The sequence below is a fragment of the Monodelphis domestica genome, chromosome 7, assembly GCF_027887165.1.
Source record: "Monodelphis domestica isolate mMonDom1 chromosome 7, mMonDom1.pri, whole genome shotgun sequence".
Classification (NCBI taxonomy): Eukaryota; Metazoa; Chordata; class Mammalia; order Didelphimorphia; family Didelphidae; genus Monodelphis; species Monodelphis domestica.
Genome location: NC_077233.1, coordinates 130034800 through 130060626, shown reverse-complemented (window position 1 = coordinate 130060626; position 25827 = coordinate 130034800). Strand labels below are relative to the sequence as shown.

The window sequence follows — 25827 nt, the reverse complement described above, 5'->3', positions numbered from 1 at the left end:
CTTATACAAGTTTGCCAACATGAGATTGTACACGGCACACTATTGGCTGAATGGCAACCAAACACAGTTCTGTGTTCTATATCCTGAGCACTGATTAACTTAGTTTTATAAGAGTGTGGGAAAGGTTAATAAGAGTGTGGAAAAGTTTTATAGGAGAGTGGGAAGAGTTTATAAAGTCTTACATTATATATAAATAACAAAATAAATATAACACCACTACTTCATGAATTTTCACTTATTGCAGGGGTTTCTGGCACATAACTCCCTCAATAGATAAGGGATCACTGTATTTTGAAATTCTAATAAATTTCTTATGGAAATATGAGAAAATAACAAGGTGTAGTTTTCTCTTTTAAATTTGCAGGGTAAACACCCCAGGCAAGACTTTTCATTCCCTATATTAACACCCATCTATCTGTAACTAAATTGTACCAAATTCCTCAATAAACCTTGATAATATGATTAATTGCAAGAAAATGATTGATTAATATGCAAGAAAAAGGGAGATTACCTACTTTCATCATACATTGATATAGATAACTGGTTTTTCTGTGATAAAGCAATGCCAACAAAGGATTTTGCTTAAAGACTTCAAGTTAAGGGAAACCTGCTATGTCAGACTTTTCTTACACCTCCTGCAATTGTGGTAGGTTGGCATAGGCATTATTTTATAGATGATTGAGCTGAGGCTCTGAAAAGACTGTGAATATAGATAAACTACTAGTAAATCTTGATGTTAGCATTCAATTAAGTCTCTTGATTTCAAGTTTGGATGTGATTTCCACTGTCACTTCAATAAACATTTCTGTTGTCCTGTAAAGAACACTTACTGACTGTGCTATTTCCATTCTAGGCCCTACTTTTACGAAGATAAATAAAAGAGGCTCAAAACCTTGTTAAAATATTTTACCAATTATTTAAAACATAAAAACTAAATATGCTCTTCAACTATTTCATGAATTTCAACACAAGAAGTATCCATAACAATTTACCTATTACTACTTATGTCCACTTAAGCTTTCTCTTTGTTCATTCATCTGATACATTTGTATCCTTCTTTTCCTTCATAGTCAAAATCACTGTTTCCTCTGAACTGGTTCTGTTTTCTTCAATTCACATTATTTCATCTATAAAGACTCCAAGATATTTTATATACCCCATAAATAATTAGAAATTAATTATAAAAAATCTATTCAGTTATTTCCTATTTGTGCCCAGTTGAATTGTTTCCAGTTTTTCTCACTAATAAATAATGCTGGTGTTATGAACATTTTTGAACAAAGACTTCTTTGATTTTGAATAATATGATATATCTTCCTGTTCTTTCTTCTCTCTTTATGCCTAATACCTCCTAAACTTATTCTCTTCATCAAAGTCTCCCTCTGGTAAATGTTAATACACTAGAAAGTTGTAGAACGGTTGCTAAAAAGCATTGCATTCTCACAGAGATTTGCTTACATTTAAAAAAAAAGCACCAGCCCATATATTTTGCATGTATTTATCTATGTATATATTGCCCCTTTAGAGGGCCATGAATTTTTCTGTCTATACATTCCCAGGACCAAGCACAATGCCTGGGCACATAGTAAGTTCTCAATGGATGCTTGTAGAATCAAATTCATTGTATGTGGAGCTCATTTTTCCACATTCCTACTAGTTATGGGTAAGAAGTGGTGCCTGGAAATTATTTTAATTTACATCATCAGTGAATTTGAACCCTTTAAAAACTGATTTCAAAAGAAATAATTTGCATCTCCTCTGTTACAGATTGCTCATCTATATACTTTGACTCTTTGTTCATTTGGAATTAGGTCTTAGGATCATAGAGATAGAGCTTAGAGGGACCTGAAAGGCCAGTGATTCTTCAGTGCCTAAGAAGCACTGGGGATGTTACAGATGAAGAAACTGTCTCACATGGAAGTTGAATGATCTGCCCAAGGTTTCACAGGTAGGAAGTATCAGAGACAGGATATGAACTCAAATCTTTTGACTCCAGAACCAGGGGTCTTTCCACTGTGCCACAGCATTGTCCATTAACATTTTTATTCATTCCTCTTAAGTTTTAGATGCTGTTTAAATTTTCTATATTTTCAATCATTTTTCCTAATACTTTCTTTTCTTGTCTTTATTATATAGAATTTCTAACTTTAATATAATTGAATGCAATTGTGTTATGTTGTATAAAGATCTGTTATTTTTTTTGTTATTTTTCTAATTTCCAACTATGTTATTAAATAATGAACCTTTTTTTCTAGACTTATTTTCTAGATGCATTTAGTACACTTATCTTTTATATGCATTTGACTTACTATCTACATAATCTTATTTTTTCCTTTGACTTTTAAAAAAATAGAATTCTAGATTACTGGATCTGGAAAGGGCTTTAGAAGACTATTTTATTGTGCTAAGCGACTTGACTCGCTGAAGGTCATGTAACTAGTGGTTACTAGGGGAGGTAAGACTAAAAACCTAGGCCTTGGATTCCAGATCTATTGCTCTTGGCACTATATTATACTCTCCTTTATAAAGAATTTTAATCATTGCTATTTTGTTATATAGTTCAAGTCTGGAAGCATAGATGCATACTTAAGTTTGTGTGTGTGTGTATGCATGCATGCAAGTGTGTAAGTGTGTTTCCTCAGAATGTTTTTCAATATCCTTGTTTTGCTTTCTAAATTTCATTATAGTAATGTTTGGGAGAGCAACAGTGAAGATGGAAAAAGTGGGAATTGCTTAGAATTTATGATTACCAAAAAATGAGGCAAGAGCAAAGTCCAGGGAGAGAGAGACTTCTAGGAGGGCACCACTGAAATTGCTGACCCAGTAACAATAAATCTTTTTCTGAGCAAACAAGTGAGTGGAAATTAAAGGTGATTGTCTTGGGAAAGAAAAAATGTCAATGAACCAGAAGCCACAGTTTAGATGAAAAGCATCATGTAGGAATAAGAAAAGGAGATGAAAGGATACTGAAAGAGTGAAAGTTCAGATTTCTGTCTTGAGTGTGGACTAGTTGTGAATGCCCATAAAGGTAAAGAGGCAAGGCTGTGCCATTACATTCATCATTTGGAGTTGAAGATTACTTAAGTTAAGGTGACTGTAAAATCATGAGTCAATGGTGTTACAAGGGATTTCAGCATGAATATTTAAGTTACTAAATGGGTACAGGGGGTTTGGAGAGAGGAAGCTGAGTTATGCGTTTAATTCATTTAAGTAGAATAGCTTAAAGATTGATGGAGAATGGAAAGGAAAAAGTGTAGTATAATAAATTGACTTAGAAATAGAGCAACTAGAGTTGCAGTGGCTGAATGATAGAAAAGGCAGAGAGCATAAAGGACTGTGTTGACTCTTCTTTATCCATGGATATATATGGTTTGTGTGGGAGGGGGAGAAGAGGAGATATGTAAGCATCAACTGCTACTAAAGAAAGTTAGGAAAATCATGTATCAAGGAAAGATACATTTCAGTTAAGAAGGAAGGAATTATAGCAAATGCAAGAGAATTTTTTCAAAAATACAAAAAGAAAGAGTATCACAGAATATAGTGGAAAGGGAATATAGAGGTGGGAGTGGACCTGGGTAGGAAAAGGGCTGAGCTACAGCCATGTGACTCTGGGCAAGTCATTTAATCTGGTGTTTTTAGCCTTTGCTCTTCTATCTTAGAATTGTTACTAAGAAAGTGCCTTAAAAAAAAAAAAGAAAGAAAAGGCTGAGTTGCATAGGAAATTAGAAGAAGAGATTTAGAAGGAGGCATTTGAGGAGAAAGAAATATTCCTAGCCTGGTCTGCCAGAGAGCAGGGACAATGAAGAGGAGACAAAACATCTTTAAGAGATTCTTTTAAAGGGTTCTGTAGGATTACTTGTCTCCGCACTGTAAATGAAATTTCAGGATATTGGTGGTACACTTCTGCAAGTTTGTGTCCCTAGTTGCTGGACTTTGATTTGATGGTCCCACCCAATGGAAGGATAAATTGGTGGCAAACCTAGGCAAATCTATGTCTCTGAGGCCTCAAATAAGATACTTTAATGAATTATGCTGAATTTCCATCAAGTCAGATCAGGATCAAATTCTAGAGGCTTAGGTTTTTTTTCACCAACTTTCCCATTACATTCTGGAGCAATCAATAATTTGAACATGTTTTCCCTTAGGGCTTAACAATCTTTATAATATGATGTCCCCTATGAGCCTTGGGTGTGCAGAGTAATTTTATCAATCTTTGAATCTTCCCTAGTGCCTAGTACCCTGCTTTAAACACAGAAGATGTTTAATTAACATTCGTTGCAGTTCAATGGTGGGCACATTTACCATTAAAAATACTGAGTCCAAAGAGATCTGCTGCAATTATATATGTCTGTTTACTCTAAAACATATGTAAAACTCAATACTAAGTGATATTTCATAGTATTCTGAACTACCATATCTAAAGAAATCACAAATGAAATGATCAGGTGGTTTCTTTCTTAGGATTTCCCAGGATATTGCTTCAAGGTACTAATATTTTATCATCTAAGATAGGGGGGAGAATTCACTCAGAATCAGGTCTGCAAAGTCAGAGAATGATTAGCCCAAATGTTTTGCTACTGTTTATATATATATATATATATATATATATAAACATACACATACATACATACATATATGTATGTATGTATTCTATGTGGGGAAATATGCTAACCTAGAAAGATGAGGCTAAGATTCTGGCTATGTTCAATAAAAATTATTAAACATCAAGATGGCCAACTAGAAGTTAAAACTGATATTGATTCAAGGTAGCTGTAGTTATTGACAGACTTTCTTCATCAAACTATCACTAGTGAAAAGAAGTGCAATGGAAGGGTGAGAATTTAGGCATTAAAATTCACATTGACTCATAGTTATACTCTCCACCTAATGTAAAGGGTTCCCTTTATTTCTGTGTTAAATATTATGAGGGATCCTAAAAGGCCATCCAAAAATATGAACAAAAAGTACATGGCTTATTAATCTCTGTACCTCAGAATCCTGCATGGATATCCCCACTTGTTGCATCATTTGTATTTACTTATCAGAGTATATTCCCTCCCAGTAGAGCATCAGCTCTGTTAGGGAAATTACTTATTATCTTGGAATTCACAGAATCAAGAGTTGGACATAACTCATAACTGAAATAACAACTGAACAGCAAGGACAGCTACGTGGTTAGTTGGATAGAGTGCTGGACCTGGAGGCAGTAAGACTTCAGTTCAAATTCAACCCTCAGACACTAGCTATGTGACTGGGCAAATCACTTAACCCTGTTTGCCTCAGTTTCCTCATCTGTAAAAATAATCTGGAGAAGGAAATGGCAAACCACTCCAGCATCTTTGCCAGCACCGAATGGGATCACAATGAATTGGGCATGATTAAAACAACTGAACAACAACCAAATCCAAGGAATCAGTCACAGAATCTTTTACAAGAAAGGGATTCAGTGGATTTTTAATGAACTGAACTAAAGAAAATTCTCTGATCTCAAAGAGCTTACATAAGATAAAAGTAGATATAGGGGACAAGTACAAGTGGCCCATTAAATATTTACCAATTATAAGAGCTGATGTAGGAGACTTTTAGACTATGATAGGCCACTGGATCCTATTTATTGTTTCTTTGGACTCTGAAATCTTTTGCCCCATTCTAGGGTAGATTTCTGCTTAATTCTGGTTTTCCTTTGTCCTTTCATGAACTTGATGGAATGGTTACTTACACTCGTGGCTTCTGTTATTTCAATTTCAGTAACCAGATCTTCCTTTCTGATCAGAATCAAATTTAGAATAGCAGATCCCCCTGCTACCTCTTCCATTTTGGAAGGACAGAATTTTCATTAAGAGAAATCAGGAAGTTCTTAGCAACCTTACTTTTGCTAGAGAATTCCAATAGATATCCAAATAGAAAATTCTCCCATCAGTGAAAGGTAATCAGAGTGTTGGAATCCAATCTTCTACTAGGTGCCACAGGCCTGGAGTCAGGAAGACCCAAGTTCAAATCTGAACCTAGACACTTAATTGCTGTGTGCCACTTGGCATGGCACTTAACTATTTCCCTCAGTTTGTCATCTGTAAAATGGAGATAACAGCACCTTCCACCCAGGCTAGTGGTAAGGTTCACACGAGATAATAACTGGTAAGTACTCACTCAGTGCATGGCATATTGTAAGTTCTATATAAATCTTAGCTATTATTTACAAGTTATATGATCACCACTATTTTACCTCTTAATTCAATACAGTCTGGTTTCTGTCTCCAACACTGGGTGGAAACTAAAAGTCCAATTGCCTTTTATCAGTCTTCATCCTTGACATCTGTTACTTTTGACATTGCTGAACATCTCTTCTCTCTTCCCTGGGTTTGGTATTCACGATATGAACATTTATTTTTCATGTACTGTGTTAATTCCTACATATTAGGGAGAATTGCTGTGTATTCTTGTGTCTGGGATCTGGGAAAAAGATAGCATTTAGTCTAGTGCTTTTTTTGCATTTTCTATGTCCTTGGGTATCCCAAAGAATGTTTTCCTTTTTAACAGTATTTAGTTAATAAATAAAGGAAAAAAGTGTTCTTTTTCCTGTGGATGTGACTACCCATCTGCCAGTATGGGGAAGGGCTGAGGGTCTGATGGACCACCTTTTAGTTAGCTATCACCAGTTAAATATCTTTTGGCATGGCCAAGGAAGAGGCTGAAAAATGAGCTCCTAAAATACTAGATTGCCTAACCCAGCTCAGGCTATCCCTGGTCAAGAGAGACAACCAAGGAGACCTATATCACTTTTATCGGTTATGATGGTGGTCTAACCAATAAACCTGATATATTCAATAAACTTATATTCATACCCCAAAATTGGTCTCTTGAGATAATTTTAATCATAACTAACAATTTTTTTTCTGTCATGACTTTTAACTAACTGTTGGCTAATGAATACCTCTCAATCTCCTCTGTTATATAATTATCTATGTCACATCCCCTGAGCAAGACTGTGAACTATGTGACTTCATAAGCTCCTATGGATTTAATGATCTTTTCTAGATACATAATTCCCAGCTTCACAATCCACCTCTCATCTCTTGAGTACCAGTTGTGTAATTCACACTGGACATATCACCCCTACTTTCCAATATGCTTCTCAAATTCAACATGTTCAAAACTAAGCTCATTATTTTCCTCAAGACCCATCTCTCTTAGTCCTTTCCCTGTTTCTTTCAAAGGGACTATCATTCTTCTAAGTCACCTAGATTCACAGCCCAGAGTTTTCTTGGACTCTTCACTTTCATCACTTTTCCCTAATCCCTATATAATTAGTGGCCAAGTCATATTGATTCTACTTTTACATTTCTCATATCTGGCCCTTTTTTTTCCACTCACAACTATTTTTGTTCAGGGATTCCTTATCTCTTGCCTGAATTGTTGCAATACCCTCCTAACTGGTCTCTCTGTATCTTATTACACATTCATAGATTTAGAGTTTGAATAGATCTTAAGAGGCTACCAAGTTCAATCCCCTCATTTTTGCAGATGAAAAAACTGAGAAGCAAATCGGTTTAGTGATTAGCCTGGGGCCATATGGCCAGTAGGTTTCTTAGATGAGAATGAATTAGGTCTTCCTGACCAGGCACAATGGACTAGTATACCATGATGACACCCTTAGACATATCTCTTCTCCTTAAATTTCGCCTTCTAAAATGACTGCCAAATTGATAGATCCAAAGAATGAGTCTGAAGATATCTTGCTTTATAACCTCCAGTGGATCCCTACTGACCCCAGAAGAAAATGTGAACTTCTCTACTTGACATTAAAGAGCTTCACAGTCTGATACAAACCCATCATTTACAAGCTGATTACATATTGACCCCAAGAAGGTACAGTATGGGTAATCTGCCTGTTTGCTAATTCAGATATACAACACTTCATCTCTTAATATCCTTGCTTTTGTACACATTATCCTCTCCTCCATGTTTATGATGCTTTCTCTTCTCTTTTTCACTTCTTGAACACTCTTATTTCCTTAAAAGCTCATCTTAGGTGTTCATAACTTTGAAAGGCCTTTCAGGTTGCTACAGTTATTAGTCCCCTAACCTTTTGAATCTGATATCACATAGCATTTATTTTATACATATTCTTCATTTATCTCTAAACATGTTGAATTCCCCAAATAGAATATAAGGTGTTTGAGGGCTCCCTTCTGCTATTTGGTTTCCTATGTTATATAGGAGACAGTGATCAGATCCAAACTTTTTTTTAACTAGCTCATTAGCTGTTATATGTGTTATATGTGTACATATATAAGTGTTACATGAGTACACAGTGAGGGATAATTCATTTCTGTCTGAGATCAGGGAGGTGGAATGTAAGCACTGATATTTGAGCTAGGTTCTGATGGATGGAATTTTGAAGAAAGCAATGTAGGAAGAAATGGACTGATTAGAGCCAAACAAGAAAGATTAGTCTATGTTAGGGTTCATATAGGGAAGTAATAAGAGTAAAATTTGGAAAGTTCAGATGAGGTCAGATTATTGGGGGCCACGAAGACTGAGTTGACTTTGGATTCAATTTGGGAAACTAAGGAGAATTTTTGAAAAAGTCAAAGCATTATTTCAAAAGTAAAATTTGGCATCAGTATGTGGTCTGTACTAAGAGAAATCTGCTGGGCTAGAAACAAAGCCTAATTCAAGATGAACTATATGTGAGATAATAATGTCCTGAATTTGGGTGTTGACAGAAGAATAAGCATTAGAGATAATGTATAAATTATTATATTCAGATTCAAAGATATGGAATTTGCAGCTGCAAACCTGGTAACATCTTATTTTTACATGGAATATATATTTGTTTAAGGACTTTCAAGAAAGTATGGTATGACTTGAATACTGAATCCAATTTTTTTTCCTGTTCATTTCCCTCCCATGAAATCTTAACTTTCAAAGTACTGACAAAGCTTATGATAAAAAATGCAACTTTGTTATAAGTTACTATAATCAGATTGGTAACAAATGTCCTAATAATCAATGATGTATTTTTTTTTCTCTTTTGACCTCTTCCCTTTATCTCATCTTTTCTCTTAATCTTGTCTCTTTCTAACTGATTACAAAATGGGGCTAGTTATGAATCCCTTGGGTTCTCTATTCTACTGTCTCTAGTGAGATAGTATTTCCATTTATATTTGGAATTTATTTCCTCCATGCTGCTGCCTCATGGAACCTCCAATTTCCCAAATCACAGCTCAGCAATCATCTCCTAAATGAGACTTTTCTTTATGCTTCCCCATTTTTAGTACTCTCTCTTTCCTGAACTTATTTATATCCTTTTAATATACTTTGTATTTATCTATGTTCATGTTATATCACAAGTAGAACATAAGCTCCTTGAGGGCATACATTATTTTGTTATTTGTTTTATACCCCTAGTGTCTTGACCAAGTAGGTACTTAACAAACATTTTTTGAATTCAATAAGGATTTCTAGAAATTATTTTTAAAAATTTATGAAGAATACATGAAGTACAATTGTAAAAAAGAAAAATTGCTTAGAGAAAGCTTCGCAAGATGTATAACTAAGCAAAATCATCCTGAATGCAATGAGGATTACACAAAGAGAAGAAAAACAGGAAAAGAAAATTTGCACAATGAAACTCTTACACTTGGAACCTAATATCAATGTTCTGGATATGCTTATAAAAAAAGAAGAAATGACACTAAAAAAGAGAACAGAGTTGGGAAAAGCAGTTGAGTTAGACCAAGTATATTAAGAATAAATTTATGCTTTAGTTAATACAATTCTAAGATCATATAAGGGGCCAATATCTAAGGTATCTGATAAAAAGAAGACACTAAAGACACAGGAAAAAAAATCTCACACTTTATTAATGTCAAAAAAAGTGATCAAGAAAACTTCAGTAACCAATTGTCCATCCTACTATACATATTTGGTCTACCATCTATATAACATCTATATGATTAGTTTATGATATGATTGGAGGGCATCTTCCACAAAGATTTATATAAAAAATAAGGAAGCTTTCACAAGGGATATTCAATAGTAGATTATACTTTTCCATTTCACAATCAACTGAAAGATGTAGAAAACATAAGATCCCATTGTGCTTACTGTTAATTATTAAAAAGTATTTGATTCAGTATAACCCCCCCCCTCAACCACACACACAACTTATGGGACCTTTTCCTAATGATGTAACCCCTACACATACATCAAAGTCACCCAAGATTCTTTGGAAAATGCAATAACAAAGACACTGTTCAATGACTGAAAATATATATCAGGCAAGGCATAGAATGGGGAGATGCATGTTTGCAGATGTATGCTTGCTAAAGGTCACTGTGATGGTGAAGATCCAGTATAGATTCCAGTATCAAGAGGGATTCTCTGTGAATGATATGTTCCAGTCACTTTTAATTGTGGATGACATTGTGCTGATTGCATAAAGTCCCCAAATATCACAGAGTCTCCTGAAAGAAAGCAGTAGTTACTCAAAGAAGCTTTGCTGAGTGAATGAAGAATATTTATGGTGCAAATTTCAACCTGGACACTCCATAGATTTTGTCTAACAGCATGTATATGTAGGACAGTCAGTATAAATGGATAGTGAATTGGGTCTAGAGTTGAACAGGAGGAAAAGAGTGATCTAATTTGCTTTTGGGAAATTGATAATCCTATCACTTCCCCCCATTGCCAAGGTACCCTTGAAAAAAAAGTTTTATGTTTTTAAGACTTTAACATTTTACCAGCATTGCTACATCAATTTATTAAGTAGCTGTTGTATATCAGACACTGTGCTGGGTATTAGGGATACAAAGAAGGATAAAAAAATCTTTCTCCTCAAGGAACTTACATTTATGGTAGTCACACATGGAGGGCCACTTTCTCTGAAGAACTAAAGATGAATTTTCACACAGAAGGAAAAAGAGAAGGGCATGGTGGATACGAGTAGTTGTACATCTTAATCAAAAGAGTAGTCCCAAGAAGAGGAATAAGGTATATAATTGATGAGCTATCATACCTATCATAACAAGAGAAGATGAGCTGATCATATGGCAAGAACAAGGACTAAAAAGGTGGACAGCCAACTTTTGAATTTGGAAAGGCAGCAGAGAATATCCAACATTTAGACTCTGGATGACCTGAACTTGAGTTCTGCCTTTAACACATACTGGCTGGTGACTGCTGTGTGACTTCTTTTCTCAGTAGCACCAATAGCGCTCTAAAAATTTTAAATTTTAGAACAGCTGCCAATCAGATTTGGGAGGGATTTTCTTACCAGGGAGCTACCTATCTTAACTAACCCATAAACTTAGATAAAAAAAAATTAAAACTTTTTCATGAGCAAAATCAATGCACCTAGAATAAGTAGATTAGTTATTGAGATCCTCCCTTTTTTAGAGGGGGAACCTTTGCATTAAGTACATGTGATAAAAGTCTGACATCTATATTATATCATTGAAGAGCATATGGTTAAGGACTAATAAATAACTGGTTAAAGGATAGGAATAAAACATTCTCAAAAAAAGAAATGCACATTATAAATAACCATATTTTTAAATGTTTCAACTCATTACTAAGAGAAATAGAAATGAAAATAACCAAGATAGTAAATTTCACATTGATCAAATTGCCTGTGATATGCCATCACATTGAAAATGTGATGGAAAGAGATGAAAGAATTATGGGAAAGGCATTAATAAACTATTGGTAGAATTGTGAATTGGGTTCAGACATTATGGAAGATAATTTGAAATTAGGTGAGAAAAGTTATTATATTATTCTTACCCTTTGATTCATCAGTACTCTTACTGGGCACAAATTCAAAGAAAGAAAAATACAGAAAAGGAAGGCCCTAGACTAGACATATGAAAGTATTTATAGCAGTAGTTTCTATAGTAGCAAGAAAAAAAAAATGGATGTCCATTGATTTAGGAATGATTGAACAAATTATGAGGTAAATATTACAGAATGTAATTGTGTATCAAGGAATGACAAATATATGGAATTAAAGCACTAAAAATTACATGAACTGATACACTAAAGGAAGTAGATCCAGTAAAAATGCATGTATAATAACAACAGTAACATGAATGAAGACAAAACTAAAAAACAACCTAATATGAACCAACTAACATTGGTTCCAGAATGCATTTCCTTTCTCTTGCTACAGAGATGGGGGAATATGAGTGTAGAATGAGAGTAGTACTCTGTCAAATGTGTGAGTTATATTAGATACTTTTGCCTACTTTTTTATTTAAGAAAGAATACTTTAGGGAGACAGTTTATTAAAAAATGATTGTAGAATAAAAATAACAAGCAGTGATAAAACAATTAAAAATAAGATTTTAAAAGAAATCTATCATTCAAACTTAGTACCTCAAAAAGCAGCCTATTCTTTCATTTTGGGTGTGACACTAATGGAAATGGAGTTCTTCTTTAAATCAAACCTAAATTTGCCTCTCTGGAACTTCTGCCCATTGTTAATGATTTTGCTCTATGGGGCTAAGAAGAACAAGTCTAATTTCTCTTCATAAGTCTTTCAAAATGGTTGAAGAAAACAAACATATCCCACTTAATCAGAGTCCTCTACCCATCAACCCTTCTTTTCTCCAGATTAAATCTCTTAAATTAGGGTTATATCAATTGATCTTTGGCTTGCATAATGTTGAGGCTTGAGAAATTTAGAAAAAATTGAGAAATTTTATGTATCAAATTCATGTTTATTAACAATTACTAATCCACTAAATGGAAAAGTTCTAGGTTAAAGTTCCACTTTAATACTGTATCGTGATGTGAAAGTCCCTCTAGGTTCTTAAGGGCTATGCTACTAGAGCAAAATGCATGACACATCTTAGCAAGCTAGAAATGCTTTAAATAGTGTCTCCCACTTCCTGTACTACCCCTACCAACATTTATGTCTGTCACCAGAGGATGACTCTAGGTTGGTTACAACATGTAGTGTTTTTGTTTTTTTGCCAGAGGGTCCACAACATCAGAGAAATATTAATAAAGCATAGATAGTTTGGGATGCTTCTTCCTAACCCACTGCCTAGCTATATCTGTTTTCTGTTTCTTAAATCTTTTTAGAGTACTTGCCTCCATTATACCCTAGTTTATAATCAGCCTGTGTACATATCATATCTTCCTAATCCCTATTAGTAAAATGTAAGAAAGAAGGAAATATTTTTGAAATCTTTATATCTCCAGGGTCTAACACATAATAGGTTCTCACTAACAGCTGAATTGGCAGATGGCAATACTCACAGTGTTTCTCTATGAAATAAGATAGCACAGTGTCTGGGCACATAGGAGGCACTATATAAATGCGAATTCCCTTCCCTTCCTCTTTTTCCTCCTCTAAGTATTGAAGTTGCTATGTCAAAAACTTGCTTAAGCTTTGATTGTATCTTCTAAAATTTGATAATTTGTTCATCTGGGAGACTTGTATGTATACAAACCCTATGCACCTGCTTGGGAATGGCTAAAATACAATCCAATGTAATTATATTCAGACAATTGGGGTTTTATCTCAATATAAATATATCTTAGTTACTCTCAGTAGTTCCTAATAATGGTGTGATGCTTGCAAAGTAGGCTGAGGTGAAAAGTAATTATTGGACCATTGTTATCCATCTCTCTTCCAGGGCGAGATTTGTTCTCCTGTTTAAAAAACCCTTTTTGTATAATAGTCTCTAGGATCTGTGAAATCATCCTCACTGTGGCTATGCTTATACTGCTATACACCCTTGTGTTAATGACACATTGTTTTAATTTCTATATCCAATAACTGCTATATGTAATGTTTTAAATATTTTAAGTTACTGTATTATATATGACATATACAATTATACATAATTTTAAAGTTATTATATACATAGAAATTACACGCCCAAAGATCTCAAATTGTTTTATAGATACTAGGTTCAAGGAGTTAGAGAAAAAACTAGATTTATGTTGTGATTTAGGATTAACAAAAAGTTGTAACCATGGTTCTGATGCTATCTGAAAATGTAAAACTGTGCTTAATGTACTAATATAGTTCCTGAAAAGTTCAGCAGAAATAATGCTTCATCTGAGAAGAAAAGAGGTCACTGAATAAGATAGCTGAGAATCAGCTTCTCTCTCCTCTTTCTATTCAGGTGCTTAATAAATGTTGATTGATTATTGCCTAGAGATCTTCTTTTTCTCACCTCGGGGGTAGAGCCTTCCCAGATGGTGAAAAAGTTCTTGGTGCTTGAACCACTTTGGAGAACTAGGATTTTCTTTCAGTTGGTTTTATGATGGGGCTCCCTACCCAGCCATGGTGGCAGGAAAGTCTCAAAACAGCTCTAGAATGGAAAACAAAGCCAAAAGATCAAGGCTTCTTAACTTGGGGTCCATGAAAACAAGGGGTTCATGTATAGATTTCAGAGAGTCCATGAACTTGAATAGGGGAAAAGTATAACTATTTCCCCTAAACATTAATTGAAATTTAGCATTTCCTTCAATTATGAATTTAAATGAAACATTACTCCGAGAAAGTGTCCATAGACTTTACTAGATAGCAACAGGGGCTCATCACACGAAATAGGTAAAGAACCCAAGAATAAATCATGTTTTTCCAAGATGCTTTAAGAAAAAAGGTTAGGAAAGATTTGAAATTCTGCTGGAGCCGACCACTTTTGATGTCGTTTTTCAGAATGAAGGGCCAAAAAATAATTGTTATGAGGGCATATCCAGTCTAATCCAACAAATATCTGTTAAATGGATGAATGAAAAATATTTATTAAATGCTTACTATTTGCTAAGCACTGAATTGGGCAATGAGAATAAAACTGAAAAACTGAAACAAAAATTTACCCTCTAATTAGAGGATGTATAAAAAGCAAGTTGAGCTGAAGTGAGGAAAGGGTTAAAAGTCTTGAAGATTCAACATCAGCAAGGTCTAGAGACCCCTAGGTTGAATCAGTGAGATGACAGTTCCTCGGTGGTCCAGGAGGCACAGAAGCAGGGCAGATGGGAAGGCATGGGACTGATGATTCCCATCTCAGTCAAGCAGTATGAGAAGATAAGCAGTTTGGATTGGATCTAGGTGGTATGGAGAAGGAATTGCATGGAAGGAAAGAGAGTTGATTACTTCTAGTAAAGGCAGATTTTTCCTCTACCCTCCCAGGCTAGATGGGGTCTAGGTGGCCTAAAAATAAGATAAAGGGTGAAGAATAAGACAGCTTTAATCAACAAATTTCTGTGTGAGGCAATATGTTATTTGATGGTAGGGACGATGGGCTCTAATCCACTGCCAGTTTCCTGTTGTTTCCATCTTAAGAATATCCCCCATTCACATAGCCACCACTCTTGTTAATGCCTCTTAGGACCTTCTTTCCTGGATTATTGCAATAGCTTTCTAATTGGTCATCTTGTCACATTTCTCTCCTACTCCAATCCATCCTCCACTCAGTTGCTAATATGATTTCTAGAGTGCAATTCCTTTTCCTATCTTTCCAGTCTTCTACTACATTAATTCTCTTTTATACATTCTACATTTTAGTTATAGTGGCCCATTTCTTATTACTTATACAGGGGACTCTATAACCCTTGTATGGGCCTTTGCACTAGCTGTCCCTCAGGTTTAAAATGCTTTCCCTTATATGTTGGTGAAATTGGTTTATGCAACAATTATCATGTCTGATGTTAAACCTACAAAAGTATGTGATAAAATTAGTTTCAAAGAAATCAGCTGTAAAGATGCTGATGGCCAAATTTATTTCAAGATTAATGCTATAGGAATTTTTAGGTTCAATTGATTAAGCAGCAGAAGGTAAAGCAAAGTTTGAATTCTGTCTTGGTTGCCATTTTGTAGGTCATTTAAATGTACATTTAAAGACACATGAAGATTATTGACATTTCCCCTTTTTTCCTATTTAAACTATCACTAGAACTACATCTCTAGACCATCAAAATCATTAGAAACATGAGTAAAGTTGTGTGACTTTATTAAACTCAAATAAAAAAAGAGAAGAATAATTTACAATTATTTAGGGGATAAATGCTAAGTCTGTAGTTTATTCAGACTGTTCCTTCACTCACCTACCATAGAACAATATAGGTCACAGCCTTCTTGTGTTAATCCCATTAAGAGAAGGTAGACACAGTTCGGGAAAGAATGAAAATAAAAATGAAAATAAAACCAATCATTTATTACCTTACCAACTCTAACAAATATAATGACAAATATAAACATTACAAAAAGGTTTTTGGATTTTCTGTGGATTTTAATTTTCCATGCTATCTTTGTATTCCATAGTTTGGAAACTTAAACATTAGATAAAACCTTTGTGTTCCTTTCAAGAAAAATATTAAGGGCATGATCTCATTAGCTCCTTAAAAAGTCTTAAGATTCTTTAACACTTTACGTAATACTCAAATGAAATTTTCATTTTCACTACATACATGTTATATATTAGTGTCTCTAAAAACTTTAACACTATTTAGTGCTAAATATCATTCTCAGTGTAAGATCTCTATTGTTTCAACATAGCCTACTGGTCATCCAAGGTTCTCAAAGACAGCCAAAGAAGTTTTATGTTCTACTAGGTTCTACTAAATTTGACAGGCCCAATAAGAGATCACCAGCTGAGAATCAATTTAGCTAAATGCAAACAGGGCTCAGAACTGAAAGACTGGCTATGAGACAATGACTTTATTGACCATAGCAACTAGTGAAAAAATCAAGTCAGGAGCAAAGGAGTTGACATCTGTAATACTGGAAGGACCATCAATGCTTAGGAAATCAGGAAATCAAAGTTCTTTTGAAGTGCAGAAATAGCTTTCTATAGATTTTTCTATCAAATTTAGCAATGGGGAAGATTTTAATTGAAATATCAGAACTTTAGTCATATTGGACATTTCTATGTTGGGAATATGGAAATGAAATATTCTGGACTGTGTAAGAAAGGAATCAAACCCAATTTGTTCAAGGCAGAAATCAGATGCAGAGAGAAATAGTGACAGAGAACACACATATTACAATGCATACAAGCCAAAGTGCTGTGATCTCTGTGAACTGAGAAATCAAACTACCCCAGATCTCAAAACAATGCAAAAAATGATCAATGATGGGGCAAAACCCAGATATTCAACGGTGGTAGCAAAGGGAAACACACACAGCTTATGAAGCCATAAAAAAGCCACATTTGGTTAAAAAAGGGTACAGGTATAAGAATGCAAAACAGGGGCTGACATGCCACAGAGGGCACTGAGAGAATTGTTAGTGGGAGAAATAGAATCTGGGGAGGCAGAGATCAAAAACAAAAACTTATAACAGTGGGAGAGGGAAAAGGAAGAGAGAAAAAGATAGTAGATATGAAAAACAAAATATTTGAAACACATACACAAGAGAGTAATGGGATGAATATAGAACAAATCAAAACATACTTAGAAAATTTTCTGATATGCAAATATGGGTTATGAACAAGGAACATAGGGGTTCCTCACAAGTCCTTAAAGTCAAATCCAGCATCACATCAGAAGCCTAACCAAATCCCATCTGGGGTGCCAACTGTAATGTATGGCTAGAAAGGAAACACACACACACACACACACACACACACACACACACACACACACACACACACACACACACACACACGGGAAAGGTAGGGAGAGAGAGAAAGCCTTGAGAGAATGGAGAGGGAGAAGAGATTGACCTTCCCTTCTCTTCCTTTTGGTGGAAGATAACCCAGTCTTGTCTCCCTGAGGGAAGGAGTATGTCTTCTCAGAGAATGGTTCTGGGAGATGGGGGATAATAGCTAGAGGGATAAGCTTTGGTAAGATGACACACTGCCTCCCTTTTGGTCCCAGCTATTGCTGAAAGGCAGAATGGACTCTTCTGCCTCTGGATCCTGGGTGAGTGGAGAGTGGTATGAACCAGTATTATTTTATTTTTTAAAAAATCTGTCTTGCCTATGATTTTGAAGGCATGGTTAAAATGGATGTCATCCCTAATAAGGGAGGAAGAGAAGTCAATAAAACTATAGGCATGCAAATTTAAGAGAAACACATGAAAATATTATAGTTTCTAGTTAGCATGTGAAACACAGCCTGTGTAATCTACTGCCACCAACAATTGAATCAAACACTATAGTTAGATTTTTAAGAGAAGCTGCATAATTTTGTGGGCAATGACCACAACTGTTGTTATGTATACTGTGAAAGTGGTAATCAAATCTCATGCTTAGATGTATGAGTTGATAACTGTAGGGGCAGAGAGAAATTTCCTTTCTTTTTAAGAATAGACAATTGGGCAGATGTACTGTGGAGTTTCTTTTGCAACATTTTTTTCATAAGACATGGGTCAGTGGAGGAGGTAGAAAATGGAATTTGTTGGATAAATAGTTTTATCTCTTATGTAAATAAGTAGATAGTATTCAGCTTCCATTTTCAACCAATATATTTTGTCTTTATGGATGAAAAAGCAATTAGTAAAACATCAAAACAAAAAAATTTACAATAAAATGAATTTAAAAGTTGATTTAAAAGTGAAGGAAAAGATAAAAGGGGAGTTAGCAGTTAAATCTTACGAATTTATTAGGAAATTGCTTGTGAATATTACTATTCTTTGTAATCCATGATCTATAAAAGGGAATAAAGGATCTCAATCATTTTATAACACTTAGGAGTTCACAATTATGATTTTAGTTTAAAGGAAAATATTCTCCTTTCTTTTAAAAATTTACAAATAAATTTTATGAAGAAGATCAAGGTTGGTCAAAGCTATTTCCTGTCTAATTCAGAACCTACTAGAATTCTGAAGACTATAAAGATCTAGGAATAAATTACTTCATACAACTTTAATCATAAAATTTCTACCTCTAGATTTTTTCAGTTAAAGGTCAGTAAAAATCTTGAATTTCTGCAATTCGACAATGTCTTTTCCTCTCCATGTAACATACAATCTGATGTTATTTTGTTCCTATATATAAAAAAATTCTAATAGTTTCAAATGAAGTTTGATATCTTTTCTAATAAATGAAAAAATGCAATGCTATAGGAGCCAAAAGCATTGATATAAATAACATAATTTTGGCATATTTTCCTTTTGATACCTGAATTTAAGTTCATATAAAACATACAAATATTTCTAATTGTTCATTTTGAGAGAAAATTAATACAATTGTATGAAGCAATATTATTTTTAGTAATATGAATGATGCGAATAGCTATGCATGGTATGGACAGCTATGAACATAAATGAAGCTTTAATAAGTATAAAAGTAACAGTAACAAAAATATCTTCAATTCTCAGCAAGTTTATTACAAAATCCTAAAGAGTGTGCTCATATCCTATCATAAGGACATACAGAGATCAACAAATCTGTTAGAACACAATGGGTAAAAGCATATAGACCATTTTTGAATATTACCAGGAGAGCTTTCTAACTAAAGTTTACTTTCTACTGTTGCATTAACCAAACTACTGAATTTTTGATGATCTCACCCCCTCTCCCAAATAAATGACTTAGCCAGACTGTGTTATTTGCACTCAGCTAGTCAATATTTTTAACGCACTTCAAGAATTTACCATTTTTAGTGCATATAACGCAAGGATAAAATGTATGATGGATTATGAACAAATAGTAAAAATAACTTACATGATTTTTTTGCATTTAAAATTGTAAAACTGAAGTGAAGTGTATTTTCAGGTAAAAAAAGTATTACCATTTAGAAACATTAGTTGTGACTCACTTAACTCTTGTGTTCCCATAGGACCACAAATATGATTATGTGTTGAATATTGGAGTAGGTAAAGACATTTCCAATGCTAAATATATTTCAAAATAGAATCTTCAATTTCAGAAGGTTTTTCCTTCTTCCTACCCCCACAAAAATGAATTTTTCACTCTGGGACATTATTTAAGAAACCCTTTACTGTACTGGTATCCACATGAGCTCAGTGAAATGTAAAATCAAGGCAATTATCCAGATAACTTTTTATAAATCCAGTTAATAAGAAGGAGGAAAGGGCATTTTTATTTTCTTCCTAAGATTATATAGTGTGACTATGTACACTGGATTAGCCAGCTCTCCACTTCATTTTGCCTGTGCAAACATAAAGAAGGCCCACACAGGGCACAAATACTAGAATTGACCAAAATTCTATTTGATTTTTTTTTCCAGTCATATTAAGGGTATTTAGACATAGACTGAACAACAGAAGATAGCCAAAGAAACTGAACTTAGTCTAGTTTGTTGGCTTTATAAATGTGATCATGGCTTTTGTCTACAAACTACCAAGTATTCTTACCCATTTTAGCTTTTTTTTGGAATTTTTATTTGATTCTGCAATGAATTAATTATATATTAAGCTTTTCTTAGGAACCAACACTATTTCTTAGGAAATAGAACCTACCGAAGACCAGAACTACTTTAGATTTTAAATGGTCAGCTATTAAGAAGACCACTTTTAAAAATGAGGGCCATTTACTTTAGTAGGTTTTAAAGTAAAAGGTAAATTTCACTTTACATTTATGATGATAATAGGTAAGATATTGAAATGGAGGATTATAATTTCACTGCAGAATCAAACAGATAAAGACTTTTTTATAAGGGTGGAAAGCAGTTGAGTTCCAATATAAACTCTATCAATAAATGCAGGATTAAACTACAAAATAACTAGCAAATCCATATTTTGGAAAAGTATTCTACTTTCACAATGGTTTCAGCTTAATTGTTTCCTTTAGATTGTAATATATGAAACAACTTTTCACTTATTATTTTTCTTTCTCCCTCTAATGTTTGTTTTTTCTTATAAAGGACATTTTCACAAAAACCAACCAAAAACTATCTGAAAGAATAGTCACTGGATTTCTTTCTTTAGCATAAAATGAAAACATTCATATATAAATTCTTATAATTTCAATTACTATAGATTTTATATTGCCTAGTGAGTTTGTTTAATTGCTTTCCTTGCTAATATCATCATCCCTGTTATTATTAATTAGGATTTAATTTAATTTTTGTAATTATTCTAATAAAAGCATTTATCATGTGTGCTATTTATTTTAAGGTGTCATGCTATCTTCTGCTATATAAAGAGCTAAAATTTATCTTTGTAAAAAGTTGTAAAATTAAATTTAACATATTGATACTGAATAGATCTATGCTAATGAATTCAAACTGTTTCTTTAGAATGCCAAAAAAGAAAAAACAAAAAAAAACCCGAGTAGGTTAATTTGTTGAAACAATTAATTGATTTAATAAAGAAATTGATCAGTGTTTTTTTCAACTGCAAAAGAATCAAATCAATGATAAAGGTCAATTCATTATTCCTATATACAAATGGCTATAAATTCTTTGCAGTAGATATTTATATTTTATTTAAAACTGGCCCTTACAGTTCAGTACTAAGAGAAAGTCACTTTTAGTTTCTACCGCTAATTAAAATTTTCATGTTAATATTTTCAGTGGAGTTTAACTATATACTCCACAATGTAGCCAGGCAACATTTCAGAAGCAGAATGTCAATGTTCAGACTTCAGTGTTTTCTTGAATGATCAATGTGTGTTTGGGGGTATTGTAGCTGCTGAAAGACATAAGAAAGATATATACTCAAAAATATCTTTCAGACAGATTTCACTAATTAGGATTTCACTTGGGTTAAAAATCTATTAATCTTTCATTTGTTAGTGTGAACTGCTTTAGTCACTTAATTTCCTAATACCTAGAAGGCTGAGGGACTAAGGTTGCGGGTGGGCAAAAGGGAGATAATGAGAGTACTATTAGGGGTAAATTCAAGAGAGAGGGATGATCCATTGTAGAGTCTTTAAAGATGTACTGGTCTTGGATGACTGAAGAGCAACATGAGAATGCTGGAAACTCTATGTTAGAAAAAAGAGTGTCCAAAAACAGATGTGAAAGTCAATCTGACGTCCTTTGTGATTTTCCTTAGGATCTCAGGAGTGACAACCATGCCTGTCTCTAAAAATGATATTCTGTTCTAATTTTAGCATATCGAAGAGGACTGTTCTAGGACTTCCTTGGACTTCTTTTTTGTAACATAGCATTTTTTTTAAGTGTGAGATTTCTTAGCATTCTCTTGTACATCTTTTTTAATTAGAATTATAGACTACTAGAGAAGGAAGAAGGAACTTTATATATCATCCTGTATAGCATTTCTCCAGCCAATTTAGGTAAAGACAACTCTGAAGCTTAGAATATAACAACAGAACTCATCAGAACTATTTTGGGAGAAGTGAGTCCCAGAAATGATCTGAGATAAAAAGGGGTCGAGTAATTTTAGAGCAGAATAAAGTAAACCTATTTTTGTATTAGAGTTGTTGTACCTAATTTAAATTTTGAAGCACATCATTTCATACTTAAAGATTTAGAGAGGATACTGCAAATGTGAAATTTTTTTTTATGAACATCCACCCTCCCCCTCATGTTTTATGGAACCAAGAACAATTATCTACTTCAAGTCTCTCAGTTTTCAAAATGAAAAAAAATTTAGGTCAGCAAGGATAAGGGACTTCTACAAGGCCATACAGCTTGTTAATAGCAAAATGACCTTTCATTTTGAATGTATAAATTAGAAACCAGAGGGCTTAAAAGTACTATAGTTAACTCAAGATAAAAATGTTTTAAAAGAAAAATGTATGTCTCTTAAGAAGATTCCGAAACATGAAACAAAAGTAAAAGTCATTATAGTTTTCACTCAGAAGGGGAAAGTTTTCAGCAAATTAAAAATGTGGGGCTTTAAAAAATAAATTCTAAAAAATTCAATGAATGAAGAAAATGCAAGGACATGAATAAATAATGATCCCAAATTGATAATATAAAATTGTATATATATTTGTATACACATACAAAGGGCATAATAAAAATCTTGATGAAATATTATTAAATAATATAAAATTTTATTATTAGATGAATATTTTCCTCAAAATTATTTTCCCCTTTTTCTTTCATAGCACAAGGATATTCAAAAGTCCACATGAGCAAGAGAAAGATCAGAATTAAAGCAATAATACAGATAATTAGCTACTTTAATGTTTTGGTTAAAGAATTCCAAATAGTATCACATTGTTTGATCCTGAATGCTTTCCCTCATGTGTTGCTGTAAAGATGGGAAGACCAACTGAGGGCTGATTGCAAGGTTTTAGCCAGAAATTGCTTTATAAAAGAGTAAAACACATTCTACTAAATCAAAAAATGCAGCAAATATTTGTACCATAGTATTGGTTCCAAATCTGAGAGATGAAATTTCAAGTCCATATATACCATGTTCATTTCTTTCACCAAAAATATAATTGTGTTGTCTTATAAGGATTGTTTATCCAAAGCAAAGGTGATATTTTCCCCCTGATGCTTCAATAACATAAAAAAATCGAAGTCTAGTCTTAATGCCAATGGTAGAAAAAGAAGAGAATATTGAACTTAAGAATTCTTTTTTTACTTTGTTCCTTGTTTCTTTGATTTTTATTATATACCAAAAGTAAAAAAAAAGGCAGGCACAAAAAATAAAGATGTCTTTGAGTAGAACTTGATGGAATTTTATTCTATGATAATTAAAGAAAAATTTCTTTAAAATTAAACATTTAATAGAAATTATAAATTACCTAATTTATAAAAAATGGATTAAAATGACAATTTCTAGACATCAGCAAGACAATGAAGATAATACAAATGCCAATTAACATGTTTTTCCCTTTTTGATTTATAGGTTTTTGGTATATAATAAATAAAAAATAAAAACATCCATCAAAATCTATGAGGACTCTAAATAAAAAATGTTTTAAAACAAAGTACTTACCGTTGCTGGGGAGGCCCGAGTTGTGTGCGTCACAGAATGACCAGAATTTTCCATTGAATTGCCAATCAGATAGGTTCCTCCAGAGCTGCTAATAAGTTGTCCTCCTGTAACACCCATCTGAATCCCTCCAGTGCCCACCATACTATGAGATGAGACCACTGTAGTCACCTGTGCAGAACTTCCTTGGGTATCAAAGTAATTTCCTCCAGTGTTTTGGCTGTACATCTGGGTTTCTGTGTAAGGATAAGTTGTTGTTCGGCTTTGGAAGGAGAAAGAAAAATAGATATTTACTTGCTTATTTATAGACTGTGTTCTTTACTATATTGAAAACAGGCATACATCTCTCCCTCTTCCTCTCCCCCCCCCTCCAGTTATGGTAGTCACCTAGAGAAGTTACAGAGTTTAAATAAAGCAGAGTCCTTCCTCACACACACCTTCAGTCTAGTATGACAAAAAATTTCATTTACAAGTATTCTCTTTCCACTTAAAAACCAAATATATGTGTATATATATAAACACATTAATTCTATATTTAAAACACATCAAACACAAAAAATACATATTTTAAAAAGAAAAAAGATACTAGGTCTCTTGGGAAATTTTTTTTAAAATTATCCAAAACAAGTACCTTTAGCCCAATGAAGTCTAAAATTGGACCTTTAGTTGAAAGAAAATGAATGTATAAACATAATTTGGAAATTCTGAAAACACCTTCTGTTTGTATACTGTACAGATGTGTTGCTTTTCCCACCCAAAGGGAAAGTAAGTGATAGTTTGTACAGAAACTGTTACTATGAAGCCTTAAAGGGGGCAGGGAGAGAGGAAAAGGCACTCAGCACATCTGCCTTATTTAGTGATGAGAATGAAGTGAAAACATACCATTTAAAGTATAGCACACATCATACTTCTCATCAGTACCCCTTCTCAGGAAACTTAAAAAAAGATATTTCAATAATAATTTTTTCTTACATCACACATGCATAATGAATAAAAGAAAATGAAACAAAAGAACTTTATAAGGATCGTTAAAATTCCTGTCTACCAAATGTGATAGTGGCCCCATTTAATTGTATTAATAAAATAACATGAAATTACCCCAAAAATGCATGTCAAAATAAATGGAATCAAAGCATGGTTGAACAGAAAGGACATCAGAAAAAGAGGTCAAAAGATTGGCTTTAAGTCCCTGGTGTGTTATTCATTTAATCTGAGATTTTTGGCAAGTGTTTCCATTTCTATGGACCTCAGTCTTCTCATGTGTACTATGAAAGGGTTAGCCTATGTATTTCTGAAACTATTTCCAGTTCTAAAATTCTTTCATTCTATGCAAAATAAGGGTAGAGTGTTGAGGGGAGTAACTATGTATGTGAGAGAACATTTTTGTTCTAAATAAGCTAAACAGTTAATAACCAAGTAGGTAAGGAAAGTATGTTCTGAAACTTTTAGGAATCACATTTTATAGGTTACAGGGCTAACTATGCTCCTTGCCAGGTAGACACTCCTCCATCAGTCTGTGGAGAGAGGTTTGACTTCTGAATATGTCCTCCCCATCCCCTGGGATAGGTCTGGGGAATTTTTAGGAAATCAACTTTTGAGTGACTTATTCAGGAGTAAGCAATTTTGAATTTCATTTCAAAGCATATTGCAAATAGGAGATAAACAAACAAACAAAAAGAGCTTTTAAACATTGGGATGGGTGACAGAGGGAGATGGCACAATCTTCACTAAGAAGTGTTTGAAAAATGAGATGCCCATTAAATCATTAAGTATAGTCCTATACAGAGCCAAAGGCATGAGTTAGATGGCCCTCTCAGATCTTGTAAAAATAGTCAAGTTGGATGCATGTTATGGCATTACAAAGCTCTGCCTGAATATTTAACATTTACCCAGGGCCACATTATACACTTATTTGTTTCCACACCTTTGTTTTTTATTCAATCTTCCTCTATATCCATTTGAAATACTACTCAATCTTCAGGGCCAAACTCAAATGCAACCTCCACCAGATCAAAAAAACCTTCCTAGATCTCCTTACC

General features: G+C 33.7%; 1 protein-coding gene across 13 annotated transcripts in view; it reads right to left on the bottom strand.

Moving 5' to 3' along the window:
• The window catches only part of RFX3 (regulatory factor X3), a 349544-nt gene that overhangs the window by 78034 nt on the left and 245683 nt on the right, over positions 1 to 25827 (bottom strand). For all 13 annotated transcript variants that reach the window (XM_007499524.2, XM_056805460.1, XM_056805461.1 and 10 more), the window contains one exon: positions 23792 to 24050. In XM_007499524.2, the coding sequence (XP_007499586.1) occupies positions 23792 to 24050 (259 nt within the window). The remainder of the gene's footprint in view (positions 1 to 23791; positions 24051 to 25827) is intronic.